The 16,415-nt window shown below is 36.8% G+C and overlaps 1 protein-coding gene across 16 annotated transcripts in view; it reads left to right on the forward strand.

Moving 5' to 3' along the window:
* Positions 1-16,415, forward strand: part of EPB41L2 (erythrocyte membrane protein band 4.1 like 2) — a 102,256-nt gene that overhangs the window by 29,238 nt on the left and 56,603 nt on the right. For 15 of the 16 annotated variants that reach the window (XM_066179181.1, XM_066179176.1, XM_066179187.1 and 12 more), the window contains exon 3: positions 15,660-16,135. In XM_066179181.1, coding sequence (XP_066035278.1) covers positions 15,674-16,135 — 462 coding nt within the window. In that variant the 5' untranslated portion in view covers positions 15,660-15,673. Of the gene's footprint in view, positions 1-2,454; positions 2,478-15,659; positions 16,136-16,415 lie in introns of those variants that run through there. The other variant, XM_066179177.1, reaches the window with a different exon arrangement.

Here is a 16,415-nt window from a genome sequence, read left to right on the forward strand (position 1 = left end):
AGAAATTCCTGTTTTTTGTGATGGTATGTCAAGTACTGATGCTCTGTAGTAGTTACCAATCTAACAAGAAGTTTATGTGCTGATGGATGTGTCCAGAGTAGCACTGTGAACTGTGATATGGCATCTTCTGCCTTAAGCTGTATGTGGTTTTGTTTGGGAATTAAATGCTGCCTCTTAAGAACTGATGTTTAGGAATATAAATATTTGGACACCAAACTTAAATTCAAAAGAGATGGATAGCTCAAACATCAGTTGCATACTTTTGCGCTATTAAGGTAGCCCATTGCAAGCTTATACCACACCTGGAAGAACTTATGATACATCTTCTTTCTCTTCAAAATAGAGTGACAGACTGTTAGTGCCATGGCTGTAAAGGACCACTGGAATTTTCTGATAGGTGTACAAGAGATTAGGGAGTAGGAGAGGGGGAAAGGCCTTGCTGCTTTGTGTACTGTAAGTTATCATATGGGTCGACCATGTGTGTAATTGAGGTTCACGACAGCAATGCCAAACGTAACATTACTGCTGAAATAAATCCACTTTTACAACTATTGAACAAAAAAAATAGAGGTTTTTTGAGAAAAATCCTGATAGTACCTGTGTGCAGGCATATGCACACAGTTTGACAGAGCAGTAAGTAGTGCCAACCAATTGAAATCAGAGGATGTGTTCTTTAAGATAGTTTTGTCATCAAATCAGTACAACCTGTGTGTTTAGAAATCCTCAGAAATAATGCCCTTCTGCAGACTGTGCTGACATTTTGATATAAAAGGTTTTTCACCCCCTTATTGATGGACTGGTCAATGCATACTGGCTACAGGGCAACTGATTCAAGAGTAGGATGTGTAACACAGTGGGATATCTGTTCTAGTTGTTTAAGAAATACAACTTCTCTGTTTCATTACATGGTCAGTTCTAGCTCTATTTAGAACATACCTAAAAATTAGCATCTAACCTTGAGGGCTTTTGTTGCTTTGCCATATACAGAACTTAGGATTTCTTATTATTCTTTTTAGAAAAAAACTCTCTATTTATGAAAGATTAAACTGAATACTTTAATACTGGTGTCTCAAATACAAACTTGAAATGTCTTTAGAAAGTGGTTTTATGGAGTATTGCAGCCACTTCATTAATGAACTTGAAGATTTAACATTTTTAAACTAGTTGTCAGATCTGTTTGAGCATCTATAATTAAAGCAGTCTAAAGGATTTTTTAAAACACAGCAATACAAATTTCTTTACAAAACAGCCCATTTTTTCCCTATAAGTTTTTTATAAATGCTAGCTTTTTTCATGAACTTAGTTTTTAAATGTTAAAAACTTTCTTGGATCATTCTCAAAGTGCTCAGAGCTAGAAGAAAAACTTGCTGTAACAGAGCTTCTTAAAATTTGTTTGCATTCCTTTTTTTCTTGCTGTGTTTCCTGAAGGGATTAAACACTAAGCAGAAGAAATATTGCACAGCTTCCAAGAAACTTCAGAATTCTTTTCGGCAGGCCCATAATGCTAGGAATTAATGAAAAGACAAATGGCATCTTTCCCTCTTACAGTTTTTCTTTTGATAATTGATTTTTGTTCCTGCTGCGTTTATTTTCATTTACTCAAGGATGTATTTATTTTCATATACTAAAGGATTACTACAGATTAGTTAGAGCCAATTCTCAAAGTAGTGTCATGGTCAAAATTGAGAGAAGAAAAAGACTGTGATGTTTCTATCACCTCTGCAGGAGGTCTGCAAGCAGTAAAACCTGCTCCAAGTTGAGTAATGAGGAATATGTCTTTTTGCTAAAACTTTATATTTATTCTTTGAGCTGGAAAATTTAATCCTTAAATAAACACAGTTCTCCTTTAGAGTGAAGATGAGGGCTATTCTTTGTCTGCCGGGCAGCCTGCAGCCTTCCATGCATCTTAACATGTACTGAGATTAACGTAGGCTGTGCAGCACAGCATGCACTTAAACCCTGGCTCAGATTGAGCAGTCATAAAATGGATTGGTGACTTAGGCTATTCATCCCAGCCATGGCAGTTTAAAGGAGGTCGCTGACAACGTCAACAGACCATACAATCCTTTTCTTCTACACAGGCTCTGCCTTGAGGTTTTTGTCAGTCAGAATCAAACTGTTTAGTCTGCCACTTTCATCTCCATTACTCAGGGGCCGTTCTGGAAGAGATTCCATATGAAAGGAAGTCTCATTTTGGATACCTGTAATCCCTTCAGTTAGAGACTGCGAAGGTCTTCATAGGCTATGGTTCAAGAACATAATCAATCCATGCTTTTCAGAACAAGATACTTCCGGAGATGCGAGCAGAAAAATCTGGTGATTTATAAGATCCTCAGATTTTATTGCTGCTTTGTTTAAAGAATACTTCTGTTACTACCCCAATTATTTGGGCTGTTGAAAATGCTCACTGGAACATGTGTTGTGTTGCAGAGAAGAAGAAAAACTGAGTATCTTCAGCCTCCCAGGATCTGTTTGTGGTATGTTGGCTGAATTGGCTTCCAGTTGCTTTGGGAAGAAAGAAAATCCCGATACTAGATAGTAGTATAGTTCTCATTAAAAACTTAGCTGCAGAAAAGCATTCTTTATTTCTGAAGCTGTTTCAGAATAAGCCTGTGACTTGATTTGTCATTACTTGAGTGGCTTTTAAGTGCTACATTTGACATTTGTTTTGTTTTGATCAGTTGGCAAATAAGGAGATTCACATAATTCTGTGAACAGCTTATTTTACTTGTTCTTCTGTGGTCAAAATTTGAAAGAAAAATCCAGCTTGTATATTAAATTGTTTATATGACTGTTGTTCAGGTGAGGTGCTAAACTATCTGGATGTAAGCCAGGCTCTTGACACAGTTTGGCACCCTGGCTTTCTAGCAATGGTGATGGAATTAAGAGTGGAAGACATAGTACTTAACTGATAATCAGGAAGATTCTAAAAAAAGCAAGTAAGATTAAGTGAAGGTACCAGAGGGGAGGGAGAAGAAAAGAGGATGAAAGAGATGCTTATACATGAAACTAATATGAAGTAAGAAGGGTTTCAACATGTTGCAAATGGTGAAGCCCACACATATCTGCAAGCAGCCTTGTCTTGGGAATTTTAGGGGGTTTGTTTCCCATTACAAGATTATGGAACCATGTGCTCCAGCATAGTTCTCTCTTCACTGTTTTCATCTAAACATCTCTTGATCGTATGACTATAAATATGTTTAAAAGGCTTAAATATACAATTTAGTGTTGAGTAACACAAGCTGGTAATACCTCTTCAGAATAAGAATTATATAAATAAATTTGGTGAAGTCTTTTTGGGTAGTTTAGCGTACTTTCCATTTTATGTGGAGTATTGTACAATATCTTTTATATTTCACATAATCTTTGAGGGACAAAATAATTTTTTTTTCTTTAACAATTTGAAATTCTTACTTGGAAGTCACACTAAATGTGCTGTATTACTTATCTCTATATCTTAAATGGAATGTCTTCAGTTTCATTCTTGTTTCCCTTTTCCAGTAAGTTTGATATTTAAAATTTTATCTCAAGTGTTACAGTGTATTCTGTAGACTTGTGCAGTCTAAAATTCATTCTCCTTTGTTAAAGAAGACAATGAAACATTGTTTTAATTGGCATGAGAAATGCTGCAGTTACTCTGTGCGGAAAGAAGACTGCATATTCATTTTGCTTCAAGTATTGAATTGTTTCTGTGCAAATGTGGTCATGGTGATTAATGAAGTTGCAGGGAATCATGTGATGATAGCAGTACCTCATAGGAGGAATCTGCCAACACAGAATTCTTCACCTGATGAGGATTTGGTTAATTTTTACATCAGTGTGGTGAAATCTTATTCTATTGAATTGGAATGTAAAGTTAATACTGTCTGTTTCCTCCAGACTTGAATTGGACTTCAGATTTTCATTGATGTCACACAGCATGATTTAGCTTGGAATATTCAACATGAAAATGTTGTATCTCTTGATGTGCACAAACTTTTAGCTTGTGGGATAGTTTTCAGTAGACATTAGACTGGGGATGCTTCTGTTCTTATTTATAGTTTTAAAAGTAAAAAAGCTAATTTCATAACTTTTTGTAGGTTTCGTAACTCCCACGTAAACCAGTTCTGACACTCTGTACATGTAATGCAATTTTCATGCGTGTTTAGATGACCTCATAATGTAAACAGATCAAGAAGTCTTTTCTCTGCTTTTTCTCTTCTATGTGAATTTAGGAAGGTTGCTTTTATCTAAGGAAAACTAAGCTTCCGCTGCGGACCCATCACCCTTATATTTTTGGAGAGAAGTGACCTCTGAGTTTCAACTGAAAATAAACGAAAGGCTATGATTTTGTCTCCTTATATGGAACAATTAGAAGTACTTGATGTCAGTGTTTAAGAACAGAGGCCTTGAGAACTATTTTTGGTTTTGTTCTACTACTGTCCTGGTGAACATGCCTCGTGTATCACTTTCTCCTCATAGTGCTCAAGTTTGTCTATCTCTAAAATTATTTTTTGCTAAAATCAGCAATATTTCTTTAGATGGGTCAACCTTATAACTGCTGCAAAGCACTTAGCTCATCTTCAGATTGATATTTTACACAGGTGTTTGGTCTTGGAGGTCTTCAGCAGAAAGTAAAGGAGATATAATTCATGATCTGTTTTTAAACCAGAAAAAAACTTACTCTGTAGGAACTGGTGAGTCAAAGATGTAGTTGAATTGTTGAGGTAGGGTGCCTCTAATCTTGATGTTGAATGGAACTTAAGGACGTGTAGATAAGAAGTAAGCTAATCAGAATTCTGTCATTTTGTGGATTTGGAGATACAGTAACATAGTTTTGCCAGGAAGTACAACTTCTCACTTACTTAGTTCATTAGGCAATCCAAAGCAAGCATTTGCTGCTTAAAAATAAATACACAAAATAATTACAAGTGCAAAGGAAGAAGTACTCTTGTTTAAATCTTAAAAGAGAGGAGCAAGTCTTGAGACTTGTCAGAAAATTGATGTACAAAAGTGACGAAGCTACTCTGGAAGAGCCTTTAAAGTGATGTGTATATAGATGCTGGATCTCCTGCAGCCTAGCACTCGAAGGACCAATGCTTGGAGATCTTGTGGACTGACCAGTAGCATCTATGATATAACTTAGCCTGTACTGGAATTCTGGTGTCTTCTCACCCTGCCCCCTCCCTGGCCTCACTGCAGCTTTTTGGCTATTAGACAAATCATGACCTTCTTTCCTGTTTTGTCTTCAGCGTCTGTTTCCTGTTTTTTCCTTCCCCACCCCATTTTTTTTTTTTCACTCCTGACTTTCTTTCCAGTGATGTCTATTTTGTTTCATTGCTAGGTTGCTTTTTCCAAGTTTTATCTTTATAAAAGAAAGAGAGCAAGAAAGAGTTGAGAGCTAGAGCATCAGTTCTTACCTTTTAGTGAGTTTTTGTATCCACTTTTTAGTGAATTTATCAAATGCTAATTTGCATGATATTCCTAGTCTCTCCCAACATCTAAGTCTGTCACATGGATATATTGCTCCCAGCTAGATACATTTTTTAAGTGCTAGAAGTTTTCACACAGTTTTGCTGAGGTTCTTATGTTTAGGCAGAATTTTGAGACTAGCACACCTCAGACTTCATCCAGATCAGAGCTTCAGTTCTTGATCTCTGACATCTCACTTTAAGAACTAATCAAGTACTCCTGTTTTGTGAAAGAACACAATGTCATTTTAAACAGGACTGTGACTCTTGTCATTTTGGTTGACGTATGCTCTCTATTGCTTCCACACACAGGAGTATGGTCTTGCAAAAACCCCAGCTGTTAACCAGTATACCATGGTCAAAAAAATACTGAAATTAGTTTTGTCTGTACACTTCACCAATTTTCATTTTCTCATTGCTTTATATTTCAAAGTACTTAATATTTAAAAAATCTAGATAGGACAGGGGAAATCAATGACTCTGAGCTCAAACATGATTTTGGATTTAACATTCAATGCATAAGAAGCATAACTATGGAGAACAGCTGGGTAAATATGCTTTCAAGCATTTCTTCAGTCAGCACATAAACTGATGAGCCCAAAAGGAAGTAAGAAACCATAAGCCAATGCAGACTGGGAGTGTCACTCAAAGTCTTTTCAGCGCATAGTTCATAATATTGTGCTGTATGTGTTTGTGTTAATAAAATTTTAAGATGATAAATTACTGACATCTTGGAGCTGTGTTGGATTTGGATTTTCAAAGTTTTGAAACTCTTCTGCATGTACAGAATGAGCACTGAAAGTACAGCCTATGAAGACAGAATAAAGCCTCTACTTGGCCTGAAAGCTTACTGTGACAGCACACCATCCCCATTTGTATGTGGTCATTAAAAGGTTTTTCTGCAATGGGTGAGGCTGCTTTGGTAAACTGCAGTTTGTGATGTATATTCTTACATTTATATGGGAGTGTAATTAAATTTGTGGTTTGGCAGGACAACGTCCATTTTTTGTTGTCCACAGGACAGTTCTAAATACTCCTCCCCACCTTGTTCTTGGTGTTCACAAATGAATTATTCTTCTAAATCTTCCTTATCTATTGCCATTCCCTAACTCTCCAAAGAAAACTTTGTTTAAATAGTTACTCCCTTGGGACTTCCATGCATATCCTGTTATCTGTTTTATATTACAATCTTTCATGCTGGGAATGTCCTTCCAAAAAGCACAAAACAGCTAAAGCACTTAGATGACTAATAAACATGTTAAGTGCTGAAGTCTAGGAACAAAACCAGGATTATTAGCATTGTCTTTTGCCTTTTTTCTCCATTTAACTTCTTCCTGACCTCTAGATTCAGAAATGAACTAGGCTCCTTTCACTTTGTCTCGCCCAGAGATGTTGCAGTGGTTGCAGTGTTGATAGTTGTGAAGCCACTGCCATGAAAAGTAGGAAACTTTTAGAAAGTTGCTCATATTTTCACTCTTCTTATCAAATACCAGCATTCAGAAGAGCCCAAGGGAATGATGAAATTTTGGCTGCCAGTTTTATTTGCTCAGCTAAGAAGCATCTCCACTGATATTTGTTGCTTGGGATTGGCAGAGCTAACTCCCACAGGAGCAATAGATGAATACTTTTTAGAAGAGCAGTGTTATATCTATTTTCAGTACTTCTTATACATTCAGTAAACATAAGTATGTAGGAAATAGTTTGCAGTGTTGTGCTTCACATATATAATTTGCCGTGCATTATAATTATTTTGAGTAGGTGGTAAACACTGAGCAATTGGGTTCTGCTTTTTCAAGGGAATATTTCTGTTCCAGTAGCACATGAAAGACTCAGTTAGCTTGTGCTAGCTGCAAACCTAAGAACTAAAATACCAAAACACGACCTCTCAGGTGGCTAACCTCTGAGGTTTGGGGAATGTGGCAGAACAGTCAGGGAATATTGGATAGCTTTTAATCATTGCAACAGGAAGTGAGAATTATTCTGGTTTTAACTATTGTACTGTTAATTTGTGGTAGTTGTTTTTGGTTTGGGATTTTTTTTTGTAAACTGTGTTATAGAGTTAATGACCTGGTTTGCTTACTTGCATGTGCATTAAGCTCTCCACAGGTTCTTCCACAGATGATTCACATACTGGTAACAACTTACCCAGCAAAGACACAGCTGCAACTTTCCAGCAGAAGTCAAAAAATACTTAACCATATACCTTGAAACATTGCACTTACTTGGAATTTGGACTATGCTTGTTTAAGATTAATTACCAGGGATGTAATTTAATCAAGTATTTGAAACTGAATTTATTATTGGTGGAAAGTGTGGCAGTATCAATTTCTATATTACAACTTGAATCCTGATTCAGGAAAACAGACACTAAAAAAAGAATAGTGGCAGGAGATGATTCTCCTGTTACCTGCATAAAAGGCTTTATAATTTTATTGTCACTTTTTCCAGCTCGGTTTCCCTCAGTAATGGCAAACATCTACCAGTACTGTTCAAGTGGCTTGTCTAAGAAAACTGTGCCCTTTCTGGTGCTTATATTTGGCAATAGCAAAAATGAAATGCCCTTTAAAGTGGAAATATAGAACTGATGTTGCTGCCAAAGAAGTCACTTTTGTGGTTATGTTTAGACCCTAAAACTTTGTAAACATTTGTGGATTGAACTCTAGTCTTGTAAGTGCAAGAGCAAACTGTCTTAATGCATTTGTCAGTTGTGTTTTGGCTATGGTTCCTAAATTGGAGGAGCTGAAATAAAAAGCTTGCAGGCATTTTGAATGTGATCTCAGTAGTGTCCACATCAGCCTCGATGTGCTTGTGAAAAAAATTTCATGGTTGTATCTGCTTATGAAAATTACTTTTAAATGTGTGAGTACTGGTCTCACACTACTGAAAGCACAGACTAGTTGCTTCTCTTTTTTTTCCCCCTGACACTGAATCCTGGTATTGCAAAGATTTCTCTTTTTGCGTGCTGTTGTACACTTCCTGAACATATGAGAGGGTAATAATTCTCTGTATGACTTCCACTGAAGAGGAAATGGATACTTGTCAAAACAATGATGTGCATCTGGAATTCCACCGTTCAGGAACTTTATTGCGTTGGGGCCTTCCAGTTTGCAGTACAAAAAAATTCTCAGGTACTAGTACATTATTTTTCACCAAGTTGGCAAGTGTTTTGATTAACTATGTTATTGTAAGTGCCTTGTAAGCATACTGCATGCAAGAGTGAACATAATGCTGTCAGAATAAAAAGAACATGTTTTTAATCTTGCCAATACATTATAAATAGAAAGAATGATAGTTGGAAATGGAATTTTTTATTCTGGCCTCTACAAATCAATCACCTCCAAATGAGAACAAGGCAAATAATTTACAGAACCCAAATGGCGTTGTCATTATCCGCCCCCCGCCTCCCACAGCTTCTTTATTAAGGACTGGAACAATTTACATATTTGCCTGTGCTTCAGTGGAATTATGTGACTGTCATAGAACCAGCCATTTGGCAAGGTGGGATAGAATGAAAGGATTGGAATGGAGATTGGAGGGACAGTGTCGCTCGGAACAAACAAATACTCACTGCTGGTTTTAATCTCTAAAATTGTGGTTATCATGAGGGTTTGAAGTGAACAGCCAAAACCCACTGTAAACTTGGGAAGTTGATTTTAAAAATAGGGCAGAGACTTTTCTCAAAATCTGTGTTGTTCTTAGTTTGTTGGACAGATAATAGGAAAACAGAGCTGTCTCTTGACCCGTGTTCATTTTCTGTCTGCTGGAATGAATTTGGAACTAAATCGCGTTTTTCCACTTGAGCATGTCCTTCTCTAGCAGTGTCAGGCCCTGGGTGGAGTCACTTGTTCAATACACAGCTTTTCAAAATGACTGTTGGATTCTCGTCAGATTACAACATTTTTTTTCAGTGCTGGGGAGGAGCACAGAGCTATCTTGATAAACATATTATAATTGAACATATGTACTGTGGCAAAGACAAATTTCTTGATTGAAATTAATTTGCTATTTGAGACGTATTTTTTGCCTGGATATTGCAGCGTATTTGTAGATTGAAAATATAGAAGGAACATATTTCTGTTATCTCTGGGTATGGCAGAGAGAGCACCAAGAGAGCTGCAGGATGTATATTTGCTTAAATGTGATCTCAATTTCCAATGTGGGCATTGCAACTTGGCTAGGTGTAGTATTTATGTTCTGATGGTCTTGAAAGTCTTGGGGTTGAGTTTTGTATGTTCTACGGGTGATGTTACAAAGATGATGCAGTTTTCACTGAATTTCGCTTAGTTTGGAAAACAGCACTTTCCAACATTATTTTCTTTGTTTTATTACACATTTTTAGACTGCTGCACAGTGTCAGAAGATAATTTTTAACAAAATAGCTTTTAAAGAATTCTCACTGGTTTTTATTCTTATAGTATTATCTTTCCTTTCTGGAGTTTTCCTTCAACTGACTTACCCACTAAAACTAGACCTTTTAAGTTGTAAATGGATTTCAGTAACCAAGTTATTCACCAGGCAAAATGGAGACGGCCTGCGGCAGGTGTTTTATGGAAAGTTGAGGCACTTGGGTGATAAGAATAGGTATGTGTTGTGCTGCTTTAACAGGAAAAAGGGTTTTGAGAAATAGTGATGTTCCAAGATGTAATTTGCATCTACAAAGAGTTCAGGTGACTTCCCCAGAGTTGCTTTACAGAAATTTGTCAGCATAATAGTTTTATTGTGAAAATATTCTGTCTAAACTCACTATGTAAGATACTCACAGATACTCACTTTGCAATTTTAGACAGAAGTAGTTTTTTTTCTGTCACATTCAATTTGCTGTCTGTATTCTTGATTTTCTTTCTTTGTCTTCACAGCAATCTTCGGAATTACACTAGTAGTTGTCTTATGTTGTTTCAGAACTACCTTATAAATTCTCACCATCCTATGTAGGAACTTGCCAGTGTTTTTATGATGAGTTGTCTGTATTCTGTGCATTGCAAGGAATCATTACACAACTACAATAACTTTCTCACAGTACGAAAATGAGTTCTAGAAACTTCAATATTTAAATAAGGACAAGTATGTGTTTGGGAGGGAAATATTACATGTTTGCAAGTTACCAAGTCTATGGTGGCATGGATATAAACATGAAGGCTAATAAAATACCTGTTATTTTGAATAGTAACTCCATTATCTGGATAAAAGGATGCTTATGAGTATAGCTTCTATTTGCTCAGGGGCTGCCAGCCACTGTGACGTGCCTGTTATTCCCTGGAAACTAGATTTGATAGGCATAGGATTCTTTGGGAGGACACCATTGTGTGCCATTTCTACTCTTGGAGATAAGCTTTGATGTTATGTGAATATGTGTATGTATTTAGATGCACACGTGTTCACGTCCACGTGTAACTGATCTATATTGTCATGGAGTCATGATTCACTGTCTGGCTCTGAAGTTATATTTATTAAAATATGGTTTTTTCATACTTCTATGAAAGCATTCCATCACTTGTCATAATCTGGGAATTGCACTTGAAATTGGAGTGTTGTTACTGTTACAGTTTGACCCTTGAAATGTGCTACTGACTTTCAGAACTATTATGGCACCATCTGCTGACCAATACACAAACTGGCAATGTCAGTTTGCTCACCTGGTTACTTCCTTGAGAATAAGCTCCCAGTTCAGGAGGAAGCCAAAGCAGAATCATGAGGAGAAAGGGCGATTCTTTTATGGCCTTACATTTGGGAAAAATTTTTACTAGGAGATATTATTACAGAGGCAATAGTCTGAATCAATACAGGTTTATTGCTTAAGCTTCCTCCATGAACTGTGAAGCTTTAGAAGAAGAAATTTGGGGATTTTTTTGACTATTTATGGCATAGGATTGTTCTCGGTAGTCTGTTTTTTCAACGTGTTACCTTCTAAGCCTGCAGTGAAGAGCCATGACAGCAGGAGATCCTTCCAGGCCCCAGCTCTGGTGGTCTTGTCACAGCCTGGGAAACCAATGGACTCTGACAGGCTTCTGCCCTGTGGCTACTGCAGAGACTCACAAAAGAGCCGAGTCTGCAGTCTGTCGCTTCAGCCTCTGCAGTTAACCTTGATTTTTGTGCACAGTGATCGTCAGGGAAGGAGCAGACTGGAACAGTCCTTGTCACATTCAGTGTGTAAATAGGTTTCAGTTCAATTCCTAGAGATTGTCTTTGATTAATCATTTAAAAATAGGTGATTGGATTTTGTATGTATAAAACATGTACCTATTTCCTCTGCTTTTTTTGTTGTAACTTTTTTGTCATACTCACTAGTTTGCTAATCTTGATATTTGACTTTTGTATGATCTATTTTGTTTTAGGAACGTGCTTAAAAAATGAATGTAATCCAAATTATTAGATTCAGCTTTCAAAGTATGTGTGTATAAACACTTTTTATTTATACATACAGAGAAGGATGCAAGCTCCTTTGGAAGAACTGGGGTGGTTTGGGGTTGATATATGACTGCAGAACAATATTTAATTGGGAACTGTATGGTATAAATGTTGCAGATTGATCTAAGCCAACTTCAGAGATTTTTTTGCTTTCTTAAGGATCTCAAAATTGAAAATTTCATTCTTTAGTAGAATTTATTCCTTGGTGTTCAGAGCACCCCATGTCTTTTCAGTTATAGTAACTGATTTAAATAATGACTAAAAGGAGAAATGGATTTACTTTTTGCTTTGTCTGCTAATAGAATGTGTGTGGATTATATTGGCACCTTTAGCAGAACAATGCTACACAGAATCATGGTATACCATGAGTTTTCTTGTTTACATACCAATGATGAAATAGAAGTTTTAAAATTAGCAGGAATCTCAAATAAAGTTATTTAGTTACTACTTTGAGCCAAATTTGAAGTATAAATGATTGTACTCTACAGAAAAGAACTGATTTATATTTTTGGAAAAATCTAGTTGTAGTACCAACGTCCTCAGATATTACCTACTGTTCAGACCAGATTCTTTTGCACTCTAAAATATGAATAACTGTTCCAGCTAGGATTTTATTTCTTGATAGCTTTTATGTCAACAAATCTTATGTTGAAAACAGAAAGCATGAATGATGTCTCCTAACCAACCGTGAAATGCAGATCAGGATTTTGCTGAGCTTCAGATCAATAATATGACAAGAAATAAACAACTTTATTTGGGAGCTATTTTGCTTTGTTTTTAGGTAGTTGATATACACATGACCTTGTTTCGGATTTTCATGTATATTTTTTCAGGTGTTAGAAATTTTCTTTGATATGTTTTTGAATTTTTATGTGTAGCCCATGTGAGATGAATATTTGGAATATTTATGAAGGTAGTGATTTAAAAAATAAATTATTAATACTATGGTGATCCAGAAAATTACATGACTTGCACAGACATACATTGGCTTTTAGTGCACTGAGCTGTAATTTATTTCTGTAAAAGTAGGTTGACTTTTTTCCTTTTGCTTCTATGACATGATGGTTTCTCTCTGAATCCTAGTAGACTGATGGAGGTACAGCTATCAAAGCAATTTTTATTTCTTGAGTTTGCCATGAATTTCAGTGACAAACTGAAAAAAAAGAAGAAACAAGTTTAAGATTGCATTTTCTACTTTGATATACTTAGAAAATTAAAATGAGATCCAGAAATGTAAGGAAAAATCTGGATTTGCCTCTCTGTGCTGATAAATAAGAAATACTGTAACTATTAAAATAATTAAATTAAAACATCAATTAAAACATGCATCACCAAAGAAAACTTCACTGCAGCTGGTTTTAATATTGTCTGCAATCTTTGAGCTATACTTCTTTCCCTCTCACTTTTTTCCTTTTTTTTTTTTTTTAACTTTGTGTTATGTCTTCTGTTTCTAGTTTATCTATGGTGGCAGGAATCCTTTTAGTCAGAAAACTGCATTTTGGGAATTTATGCTAGAAACTGGAAGAAAGTTATCGATCAGCTGACCGATCTATACACTTGAAATGAAAGAGTGCAAGGAAAGAATGTAACATCCTTTTCTGCTTTCAGCTGTGAGCTCCTGCCAGCACTAAGTTCCTTCTCAGTGCAGTAAAAAGAGAGAGGAAGGGGTGAATGAAGAGGAGTGAGAATATCTGTTGTCTTCAGTTACTTCCTGGTCAGCACCCCTTCTTGAGGAAGTCGGTAGAGTTATAAATGGGGCAGATTATCTGCTTTCCTGTAAAAGTGGCATCTGTTTTTAAAAACTCACCTTCTCTTCAGAAATTGCGAAGTGTTTTATAGTCCTTTTTGCCATCCCACCCCCACCTTCATCCTTGCACTTTAGGTAGTCATTCAGTCAGCATGAGCCAAGTTTTCTGGAGGATTACAAAAGATACAGCTGTTATCACTTCTGGTTTAATGTGCATAACCTTAGTGTCAGTTGCAAAATCTACCAAGATTTTTCTCCATTCAGACATGGTAATCCTTTATTTGAGCATCACCCTAAAGTTCCTTCTCTTTAGTCTACTCTTGCTGCAATATTGTTATTCTTCTTTCTCAATTCAAAGTGAAACACAGATTTAATGTTACCTTGCAATAGAAAAAAGGTGAGAAAAGGAGAAACCTGTCCTACTACAGTTGTTACAGAGTTTACAAAAGATTATGGGGTCAAAAATATGTAGTGTGCTCATGCTAATGTAGTAAGAATAAATGAGAGTTTACTCGAAGACGTGCAGTTGAAGTTGAGAATTCCAGATTTGCAATCTGATTCATTTCTTCCCTATATCACTTCTGAGACAAATGCTGTCTGCTGCTTGTTTCCATTTTCTTTCTGGCACACTGTTGGGTGTTAGGCCAGAGCTGTTTGAGATCATGTGAGGTCTTCCCTATCAGGACAGGAGGGAATCAGGAAAAAGCCACTTTCAGAAAACGCAGTTTCTTGATTGCTTGACTGTAGAAAAGGTAACATCAGGGGCTTTACAAACTGCAAGCATTGACTGATGGCGGAACTCCAGTGTTTTGTCCCTCCCTATTCTGTTTTTTCTGTCAACTACAAAACTGAAGGATCTGACTGAGCATTGGGAATAGGGAGTGCAAGACCCTATTTTGTGTTTCTCAAGGGGTAGCTAATTCTTATAACAACATGCAACTCTGGAGAAAAAATGTATCAAGCTAATGTAGTAGAGAAAGTAGGTGTTTTGGGAAGACTATAACTTACACTCTTGGTCAGTGCCCTTGTTTAGTTAACTCATCCACCTCTTTACAGTTAATTTAGAGACTACTGGGAGTATAAAGAAATACACAGACTCAGCAAAGAGCTGTGCTTCCTTTTGTAGGGTTCCCCTCTTCTCTCCCTCTCCCCTCCTTGCCCCGAAGATCACTGAAGTTACAAACTTATAATAGGTAATTGAGCTCATGAAAGAAATCCCTCCTGCTGTGGGCATCAAATAAAAGCATTAAATGAGCATGGACAGACCCCTTCAGACAGGGGCTGTAACAAGTTTCCCTTGCCTTCTGCAGTATAAAGCCCAGTTCTCCTCGTAAGTGTAACTTTGACTATGAAAACCTGGACACCTGGAGATGCAAAACCTTTCTTGTTTCGCATTGAGCAAGTCTGTACCACCCACTGCTATTCTGTCTAAATTTAATCAGTTAAGATGTGTGACTTGGTATCCTCAGTTTCTTTTATTGTTAGAACAGTATCATAGGGGTGTGTTTACAGGATAACTGACTTTGCTTAGTTCTAAGGAATTTCCTGGAGAGGTCTCATTTTTGACTGTATAATCAATTGTGATATTAATTTTGAGTGGTATATAACGATTTTTTTGTTAGTTTGTTTAAGTTGGTAAGTGTTGCCAAATAGTAGGGGGGTTGTACCTCCCAGTTTTACTAGAGAAGGTGGTTGCTCCTCTGAAAATTTATTTTCTGGGTCTGCCAAGAAGCTCAATAGAAAGAGAACTGAAGTTACTTTTGAAATAATCTTGGCCAATAACATTAGGAGTACCTTATAATAAAACATGCCTTTCATAGAGCATACTTAAAATTTTATCAAGGAGAAGGAAACAGTCTTTATATCTGCAGAGCACTAAGTTTTATCTTACTGGTCTTACTTGTAAATGCAAAATTTGAAAAAGAAGTATTTCTTTAACCCTGATAAATTCAATAATCTACAGGAGTTTATGAATTACTACAAATTACTGCAAATAATTAGTCAGTAAATGTAGTAATGCTACATAACAAAACTATTTTTATTGTTGCTTCTTTTAGTGTCTGTTGTGATAATGACAACTGAAGTTGGTTCAGAGACCGAAGTAAAGAAAGATTCTGGGCAGCTGGGACCAGACAAAGCCAAGGACAAGCCTGAAGAAGCATCAGAGACTCCAGGAGATCAAAAGTCCAGGGAAACATCCTCTGGAGAAGCTCAAGATTCTTCTGTCCCAGCACCAACTAGCCAAAGTAGTCCAAGTAGCCAGAAGAAGGAAAAATCTTCACCTGAAAGCAAGGGTATTTCTCGTTTCCTTCCCCCTTGGCTTAAGAAACAAAAGTCATACACCTTGGCAGAGCCCAAAGATGAGCCCAAGAAAAGGGCCACAGGGGAAGAGCAAGTAGTTGAAGAAAGTGAAAGCCAGGCACAAGAGGGGGTGGCTCAGTCAAGAAAGAGCTTGGAAGAAGCATCTGAAAACCGGCAGAATGCTAAAGCAGATGACAAAGAAAAACACTCTGTTAGTAGTGCTGAAATACAGGTACGTGTGGGAAGGCTCATAGATACTTCAGAGTAATTTTAATGAAACCTGAATAATGAATCATGTAATTAATATAAAGCTTTGTTGGGATCATATTGGGGAAAAAATGACAGGTGTTCCAGTTGCTAGGTGCCAGTCCTGCTTTTTGTGAAGTTGCATGTCAGTTCTTAACCTTCAAACTTCATATTCTAGGGTGGCGAAGGCACACTGAGAATGTTTTGTATGAGGAGGGGCTGAGACAGTTGACACTGATCAGCCTGGGGAAGAGAAGGAGGAAGGG

Source organism: Chamaea fasciata, unplaced genomic scaffold, assembly GCF_029207755.1.
Source record: "Chamaea fasciata isolate MVZ Bird 193981 ecotype frontalis unplaced genomic scaffold, bChaFas1.0.hap1 SCAF_3, whole genome shotgun sequence".
NCBI lineage: Eukaryota > Metazoa > Chordata > Aves > Passeriformes > Sylviidae > Chamaea > Chamaea fasciata.